The sequence below is a fragment of the Anser anser genome (assembly GCF_964211835.1).
Source record: "Anser anser genome assembly, chromosome: 12".
Lineage (NCBI taxonomy): Eukaryota > Metazoa > Chordata > Aves > Anseriformes > Anatidae > Anser > Anser anser.
In genome coordinates, this window is record NC_139733.1 from 7,673,798 (window position 1) to 7,683,143 (window position 9,346).

General features: G+C 44.2%; 1 protein-coding gene across 1 annotated transcript in view; it reads right to left on the reverse strand.

Annotated features, from left to right (window-relative positions):
• The window catches only part of LOC310880358 (ATR-interacting protein-like), a 41,733-nt gene extending 35,462 nt beyond the window's left edge, over positions 1-6,271 (reverse strand). Inside the window, exons 1-7 of the mRNA XM_083796054.1 lie at positions 5,929-6,271; positions 5,764-5,846; positions 4,301-4,471; positions 3,537-3,652; positions 3,037-3,197; positions 1,404-1,499; positions 491-620 (exon numbers count right to left, since the gene is read on the reverse strand). Of these exons, the coding sequence (XP_083652180.1) occupies positions 491-620; positions 1,404-1,499; positions 3,037-3,197; positions 3,537-3,652; positions 4,301-4,471; positions 5,764-5,846; positions 5,929-6,235 (1,064 nt within the window). The 5' untranslated portion in view covers positions 6,236-6,271. The remainder of the gene's footprint in view (positions 1-490; positions 621-1,403; positions 1,500-3,036; positions 3,198-3,536; positions 3,653-4,300; positions 4,472-5,763; positions 5,847-5,928) is intronic.
• Positions 6,272-9,346: the final 3,075 nt, after the last annotated feature.

Below are 9,346 nucleotides of genomic sequence, written 5' to 3' on the forward strand. Positions count from 1 at the left end.
TTGTGTAAAAACTGTATTGGCAAAAAATTGGCAAAAACTGTACATGAATTGAACATAAATTTAGATTAAAACAAAAACTCTACAGTTCTTTTGATCACATTTTACTCTTACTTGACTCATGATCTTGTTTATACACTTCTTTCATTGCAATGCAAGTTTTATATCCTTAAATAGATATGGATAGCTGTGGCTGATAGCAGCTTTAAAGTTTTACTTAGTTCTTTGTCTTCCCTTAAAATAAAATTAACCGAGTTTCTCTCCTAGTGTTTCTCCAAAATTTAGTATCCACAATAATCAAACATTAATAACTGAAGACACAGAATGACATTCCAAATTGTGCCTTAAATGGCCTCAGCAAAACAGCATTGAACACAAGGAATGAAGTATCCAACATGAGTCCTACATGAGTAAGCGTTTCATACAGAGTGTCCACTATACTGCCACTATACTAAGAACACGTCTGATATAGTAAAACAAAAAATAAACTTACGTATCCAGAAGGTTAGGCTGTAACATAGCTCCTTGTAGGGTCTCCGAGTTACTGCTAAGAAGATGGCAGAGACCTAGTAAAGACCCAGAGACAATGGGCTGCTTCATCAGTGCATTCAGTAAGATAGAACCTGAAAAGATATATAATTGTCTTTGGAGTAGTTTTACCATCAATGACAACAGTAACAAAAATATTTCAAAAGATTAACCTCATTTATAGTGCTCTCAACCACAAAATTATTTTTTCGTTACAAATTTTCTCTTTCTTACAAGAGAGATTTCAGGAAAAGAATCACGTTCTAAAATACATTTTTCTGAAAATCTTCAAGATGCGATTTAAATATTAACCAAGTTATATTTAGAGAGATTTTAATTACAATCCCCATATTAACAAAATATCTCAATCCAAATGATTGTTATAACCCACAACTATCCTGGTGACTTGCTCTCCCTTTTCCATTCCAGACATTAAAATCATGTGATACAATCCTTTTCTGAACTGGAAGTAAGATGTTGAACATTTTAAATGTTGCTCTGTTGTTTTTACTTAAAGAAAAAATTGTGCAAAGTTTGCAATAAAAAGTGTAGTATCTTAATAGTGAAAGAGCCACCCTCCCAGTAAGATGCCTCTCAATCTATATCTTGGTCCATATCCTTCCATAAAGCAAAACCCAGGCAAACATTTTCCTTAAATAGAGTAACAGTATCGGAATGTTGTGGAGATACAAGATGATAATATAATCTGAAATGTTTTATTGCAAAATCACAATACTCAAAGCAAAAAAGCAGCTAGCTCACCACCTCTGTGCATTGGCACTGCACATAGCAGGTTCGTCAGCCTGACACGGCTTAGTACTGGCACCTTAGCCGTACCTCAGAAACGCTCACTATTTGTGCTACCAGCAATACCTTACCTTGTGTGTTTCGTTTATGTACAGATTTATAGGAACCGTTTTTTGCCACTGTTTCATGCTTCATGGATAAAACTTCAGGATGGGGTATCTTACTATCTAAAACAAACAGTAATTACAATTCATGTATGAGAACTAGATTGCTTATAAATCCATATCTATCATTTACGCACATTCAATTAGCAACAGCCATTATATAGGAAGTACACAGGCAGCAGATCAGCATAAAATACATATTTTGCGTAACTCAGTAATGTCAAATAATAATCACGGAATCATAAAATAATTTGGAGGGGACCTTAAAGATCATCTAATTCCAACCTCCTGCTGTGGACAGGGAAACCTCCCACCAGACCAGGTTGCCCAAAGCCCCATCCAGCCTGGCCTTGAACGCTGCCAGGGACGGGGCAGCCACAACTTCTATGGGTAGCCTGTGCCAGTGCCTCACCACTCTCTGAGTAAAGAAATTTGTTCCTTATATCTAATCTAAATCTAACCTTTTTTTTAGTTTAAAGCCGTTACTCCTTGTCCTATCACCACATTCCCTGATAAAGAGTCCCTCTCCAGCTTTCTTGTAGGTCCAGGTCCCCTTTAGGTACTGAAACACTCTAATACTATGTAGTTAATATAGTAATTATAATACTACAGTTAAGAGCTGTGATGCAAGCAGAATTGCTCCCTAAAATACATTAGAAAATGTAAAAACTTAGAAAAAAGCCTTGTAGGGTTCCTAAGACAACTCATCAGCGTGTTTTTCAAACAAATAGGCGTACTGAATGTTGTTACCATAACGAATAGGTGTGTGGGGGGAATAACAGTGTTAATCCTTTAAGGCTACTGTAGTTATTTTTGTTTGTTTTTAAAAGTTCATATTGCCCACACAGTTTCAGACTGAATACTATAGCCGAAGGGTAATGTCTCAAATTTTTCATTTTGTTTTCTGTACGTATTAGCTGATGATACCCAAATTTCATTGGCTGCTACAAAAAAAAACACACTATTTTTGTTTCATATTACAGCAATCTTCAAACATATTTTATTTTCCTAAGTTTTACGCAATGAATTTAAAGATGCAATTTTATGAGAATTACTGCTCTATACATAGAAGAGGAAATGAGTAACCGGTTTCAGCTGTTTCTTTCAATATGGCTAAATATGTACCATTTAAAATAAAATGCCAAAAAAGGGTCTGTTTATTAAAGCCAGAATCGCAGTAATCCAAAAAAAAAAAAAACATTAGTTGACTAGCAGACATTTTCAAGAAACAGGCAAATTATTTCCTGTTCTTTCTTCAGTGACAAGGACAGATAACAATTTGGGTATTTTAGTTCACCCCATAATAAATGAAAGTTTTTCACTACAGCCAACAGATAATTCATCATTGATATCCTGGCATCTGGTACACTGACATTTACCAAGATGTGAATTAAATTGATCTTCATGCAAATTTGAGTCATAGCTTAATGCCAATTGCTATAAAACCAAAATAAATTTAAGCAAAATCAAACTAAGAGAAATACTGTTTTTCCCTACAGTACTCTTACTGAAACCACTCTGTTACATAGTACAAAAAGCTTTATCAAAGGCAGAATGTCCATATGCAGCTAAAAATGTTGCAAGTTATATATGGGTTTACCTTCTTGGATGGAAGCAGCCTGGGCAAACAAGTTTCTTGAAGAAGAAGATGGTCTAGTAGACGCATCAGCGCTGAAAGACTCCTTTGTAGGAAAAGATCTTTTTCCAGGCTGTGGAGAACATCCTTCTGATTTCACTTGGATTGCAGAATTCTTTTTAGGGCTATTTAAAAAAAATAAAAAAGGAAGAGGAGAAAATACCACCCCCCCAACCGACTTTGATGAATCAGTATCTCTATTAGAACTATTTTATTAAACAGTAAAGAAAGATCTATTTAATATTGTTTGTAGCATTGATGTTTTAGACATATTTCACTATCCGCTCTTTGAAAGTCATAGAGAAGTCTTTTAAAGCAAATTCCACAGAGGTCAACAAACTTTTTTTGGTTGTATTTTTTCAAGAAAACAGAACTAAGAGTTACATGAAGAAAGAAAACCTCTGTAGTACTTCAAGCATACGTATTGTAAAAGGGAACGCAAATTCATTTTCCAAAACTCATACCTTGGTGTTAAAACTGTTTGAGTAACATGTTTATTTCTCTCACAGTTCTGAAGTCGCGTTCTTAGTTCATTCATTTCTGCATCTTTGAACTGCAACTCGGACTGCAAAGACAGTATCTGAAAGGGGAATTCAAGAGACAGTTTTACTGTTACGGATACACGAGTGGTGCTATAACTGCAAAGCAACTCAAATTACTGCAAGATTTCAAGATTACCATCTACTTACTGTGATCTCTGCACAAGATCTCCATTTTTATGTATCCTAATCCAATTAATACTACGTTAGAACCAAGTGTCAAAATTCAGGCAAGAAACATATGACTTGGTAAGACCAAGTGCCACGCAGAGTATGACTACAGTGAGGCCGTTAACAGCAGAGTAAACAGCACAAAAGCAGCCACTGTCCTCTTCAGGGGCTTTCAGAAAGATGACTGCAACAGGAATAGCAATCTGATCAGGGTCATACAGCATATTCTAATTTTTCCATTTAACAATACATTCCAATTGTAATTTTCTGGGGATTGTTTAAGAAAACAACAAGTAATCAAAAAATTCTACCATTTTAACTTAGTTCTTTTATGCTGGCAGAAGAAATCCACCAGCAAGTTCTCACACGTGTTTTCTTCTAGATAACAAAATAAAAGCGTACGTGATTTGGAAGTTTCATACAAATGTTCTTCCTTTGACTAAATGGACTATAATACCATTTAAGTCATAAAATTAGCTTTCACATGTAATGTGAAGGTAACTGATATAGTTACAAACCTTTTTGGAGAACTCTCTTTCTTTTTCCTTTAGGGTCTGAGATTTTTGCTGTTCCAATAGCATATATGATTTTTTCTGTTCCTCCATAGCATACTCCATCTGCTGCATTGAGTCGCGCAAAATTTTAATTTCTCCATTTTTAATAAGAATTTCATCCTGCATTTCTTTCAGCTACAAAGAGATTAATTCCATTAAACAATGCATTTAACTAAAAGTATTTGTATCATTATCTATGTGGCTGAAGATTAAGCATGCTTATACTTTCTAGAGAGAAAAATGTTTCTGTAAACCAGTTTAGAAAGTCTGCAATATGGCTTCTAATCTTTTTTTTTCTTTCTGATTAAATCAGGCTCAGCTAGTGTTTTCTCTAACACAATTGTATAACGACAGCAAAGGCATATGTCAATACACTATGCTGGTATCTGTCAGAGACCATTCTTTTCTTTCTCCTCCTCTATGTTTATGCTATTTCTTTGAAAAGTATTCTAGTCACACACAACAATAACTTATTAAAATTTTGGGGTGTAACAATAAGGATTGAGAAAAACGTATAAAGACACCTCTATATCATGATATAAAATTACGTTTTACCCTCATGTGGTGTACAGGCAGTGCCTTCCCAATAAAGGAGGATATAAAAGAAGTGGAAGAGAGGTAAGGACGGTGACAGAATTGTAAATAGAGTAGGACCCTTCCATATGGGAGAAAGCACAACTGTGAGGAAACAAAGGTCTATTGAAGCGTAACCGCTATGCACAAGTTATTCCTCTTTTACTGCCTCTCTTAGTAGTCAAGCCCCATCTGCTAGAATCACTCATGAAGTTCAAAGTAAAATCAAAGAAGACATTTCCTGACACAATGTGTTTTTAAGCTGCTGACTGCTTTGACACCAAGGGGTATCAAAAAACAGCTGAGTATTTTTAAAAAATGCACTGAAGAATATTATACTACCTCTGGTAGTGGTTTCTATACGAAATTCTACCAGAGACTAAAAGAACATTCTGGTAAAATATTTGCATAATCTTGCTCAGATCTTATGTTCTTGCTAAGCTGCCTGATGTGGTATGGCCATCTGCATGCTTGCACCTTCCTGCATCTTTTTCTTCCAAGCAGTATGTTTCCATGTGGCATCACCGGGAGGTAACGTAACCACCTAAACGTCCTTTTGCAAGTCTTTAAATTGCACAAAACGACGTACAAAAACCAGAGAAGAACGGATTTGACAGGAAACAAGAAAAGCTGACAGAGCGGCGTTTGCTTAGCTGAAATGCTCAAGAAATAAAGTACTGCTCTCTCTTATTGCCTTACTGGAGCCGTCTCTATTAGGATGCTTCTACTAAATCCGTGGGTTTCAGTAAAGTTGACCAGAAGGCACGGCTGCACCCCAGGCCCCCGCAGGTCCCCCCAAGCCCCACCGAAGGAAGGGCCGTTCGGAGGGGAGGGGAGGGGAGGCCGTCACCCACCTTGTGCCGGGTTTCTTCGTGCTGCGTTTGCAGCACCTCAAGCCGGAACGCGTCCCTCAGCAGCCCGCTCTCCGCGCCGCTCCCTGCCGCGGAAAGAGACCCGCGCGCCGGCCGTGAGGCTCGCCCCAGCACCGGCCCCGGCCCCCCGGCCCCCCGCACACCGACCTCTGGGCTCCTTCCCCGCGGCCCTGCCCCACGGCCCGGCCCGGCCTCCCCACGCGTGTCCCGGGGGGGCCGCGTCCTGCGACAGCGCCTGCGAGGCGATCGTGTCGATCTCCTCCAGGTCGTCCGCCGTGAAGTCGTCGCCGTCCCCGAACGGGTCCTCCGGCGCCTCGGCCCCCGCCGCCGGCCCCTTGGGGCGCTTGTGAGGCGGGACGCCGTTCCCCAGCGCCGCGGCCGGAGCGGGGCCCCGCGCCCAGCCCGCCCCGCACAGCGCGGGGCCGCTGCGCTTCCGCGGCCCGGGCGCCGCCATGGCGGGCAGCGCGGAGCCGAGGGGAGGGAGCGCGGAGCCCGCCGCGCCGGCCGCCAGCCAATCAGCGGCCGGCAGCCTGCCCGCCCGGCCAATGGGGGCCGCCGCCGGCCGTAACGCGAGGGCGGCCGTGGAAAGCTGGGGGGGGGGGGGAATGGTGATGTCAGCCCACGTGACCTTCCCCTTGCTGTGGTAAACCCCAGGCGGCCGCCTCGTCTTGGGGTTTGGCTGTTTGGGTCCTTTCCGAGGGAAATTGGGGGCGTAACTGGGCTGTTTCCGTATTTTTTTTTGTTTGTTTGCTTGTTTTGCTTTGTCCTCTAATAAAGCAGAGCCGGTAGGAGGTAATAGTATCGGGAAAGGGCAACGTTTGCAAAAAAACTGTACTGAAAACCTGCTGCTGGTTTACTGGCAGCAATTTGCTGTCGCAATCACACCTCAGTCTGTTCATAAAAGCTCCATAACTTGGGTTGAAAAACGATCTTCCCAGCTACTGTACGCTTCGTGTAACCCAGGTGGGCATGCGGTCACTGCTATGCTGACAAACTCTTCAGAGCAGGCCACGGCCTCACAGCGTGGCTCTAACAGGGTTAGTAACAGCTCCCGGTGCTGTGAGCCAGTGACTCGGAATCGCCTGGTGGCCTTTCAGTGAGAACCGCTGTGCTGTTAGCATTGCACATCTCGGGTTCCACAGGAGAAATCTGATTGCTCTTGTTCATTTCTCTGCTGCCCTTCACATGCAGCAAACTTAAATCATTGCTGGAGTGTAATCCGTTTTATTTAAGTACTGTTTATGCATAAAGGGGGAGCCTGGGATCACCCATCAAGGCCAAAAGAAAGGCAGTCTGAGCAGCGTTCTCAGCTGTCCCAACTCCTCCCAGCTTCTCCACTGAAGTGGTCACAGGTGATCCCTCGGGACTCAGGCAGGCAGGCCAGCTGCAGCTACTTAGCACAGGGGACATACGCAGGGGCAGTCCTGCAGGAGGGGGGGTGGTTGTAAAGATGAGACTTGCATCACTTTATCTGTGAGGTATGGGTGTAAGGCTTCTTATATAAAGATATACTTTGTTAATTAATTTATTAGATGGAGGAGACTATGGGGAGTCTTAGCATTTAATTCATTGAATGTGTCCTTAATCGTCTTAATCGTCTTTACTGCAGTTGACAGTCCAGTCTGAGCCCTGACTCCTTTCGCCAGCTCTCACCATCAGGGTTCAAAGCCTCCTAATTAGAATCACAGAATCGTAGAATCATTAAGGGTGGAAACGTCCTTCAAGATCATCTGGTCCAACTATCCCCTACTACCAATGTCACCCACTAAACCATGTCCCTAAGCACCATGTGCAACCTTTCCTTGAACACCCCCAGGTGACTCCACTACTTCCCTGGGCAACCCGTTCCAATTCCTGACTATTCTTTCTGAGAAGAAATTGTAGTGGGCTTACTTGGCAAGTTTTGGTAGCAGGGGCCCATAGGGGTGGCCTCTGTGAGAAGAATCCAGAAGCTGCCCCATTTTAGATAAGGGCCCTGCTGCTGTCCAGAGCCAAGCCAATAAGCGACGTTGTTTGCGTCTCTGTGAGAGCATATTTAAGAAAGGGAAAAAACTGCTGCGGAACAGCAGCTGGGAGAGAGAGAGCGAGTGAGAAACAGCCTTGCAGACCCCAAGGTCAGTGAAGGAGTGGGAGGAGGTGCTCCAGGCACCACAGCAGAAGTTCCCCTGCGGCCTGTGGTGAGGACCATGGTGAAGCAGGTTGTCCCCCTGCAGCCCACGGAGTACCACGGTGGAGCAGGGTTCCACGCTGCAGCCCGTGGAAGAGGCCACGGTGGAGCAGGTGGACCTGCACTGAAGCAGGCTGCAGCCTGTGGAGGACCCCCGCCAGAGCAGATTGCGGGCCGGAGCCGCAGCCCGTGGAGAGGAGCCCACGCAGGAGCAGGTGACCTGGCAGGAGCTGCCGCCCGTGGGGGACCCAGGTTGGAGCAGTGTGCTCCTGATGGATGGACCCCGTGGTACGGACCCGTATCTGGAGCAGTTCTTGAAGAGCTGCTGCCTGTGGGAAGCCCACGCAGGATCACTTTGGGAACGACTGCATCCCACGTTGGAGCAGGGGAAGAGAGTGACCGAGAAGGAACGGCAGGGACAAAGTGCTACAGACTGACCACAACCGCCATTCCCCCATTCCCCTGCTCCGCTTGGTTAAAGAGGTAGAGGAGGGTGGATGGGGGGAAAGGTGTTTTGGGTTTCTTTCTTTTGTTCCTCACTTCTCTAGCTTGTTAGTAATAGGCAATAATTCTTAATGTCTCCCTTCTCTGAGTCTGTTTAGCCTGTCACAATAATTGTTGAGCGATGTCCCCATTCTTATCTCAACCCTTGAGCCCTTTGTATCGTTTTTTCTCCCCCTTTCCTATTCAGGAGGGGGAGTGAGAGAGAGGCTGCGGTGGAACTTGGCTGCCCACCCGAGAAAACCACCGCTAATTTCCAAAGTAAACCTCTGGCGCAACTTGAGGCCATACTTTCTAGTCCTATCACTAGCTGTCTGTGAGAAGAGGCCGACCCCTAGCTCCCCACGACTTCCTTTAAGGTAGATGTGGAGAGCAGTAAAGTCTCCCCTGTGTTTTCCGTGTTAAGATCCCACTTTCGGATCCAAAGCTGACAAAAGAGCAAACGTTAGCGGGGGTGGGTACAGTAAGCCCCCAAGCCACCACGACAACACAACCCTTCCCGTCACCCAACCCCCCTCTAACCCCTCATATTTATAGTACTTAAAATGGGGAGGGAGGGGGCTTTCCTCACAAATAAGGCTTTGCACCTTAAAAATGCAGCTCTGCACCTTACAGTGCACCTGGGGGCCCTAAAAATAAGGCATTGCGCCCTGAAAATGACAGCCTGGGCCGTAAAAGTGAGGGTGTAAGCAATAAGAAGCCAGCTTTGTCTCCAGAGAGCAGTCTCAGGGCCCTGAACAAACGGGCTTGGTCCCTACAAAGGAGCCCCTGGGCCTGCAAACCGAGGGTTTAGGCGATCAGAAGACGACTTGGGATGCCAAGCGGATGTTCTGGAGCCTGAAAAGAAGGCTTTGGAGCCTAGAGAGGAAACACGGGGGCTTACTAATGCGGCTTTGA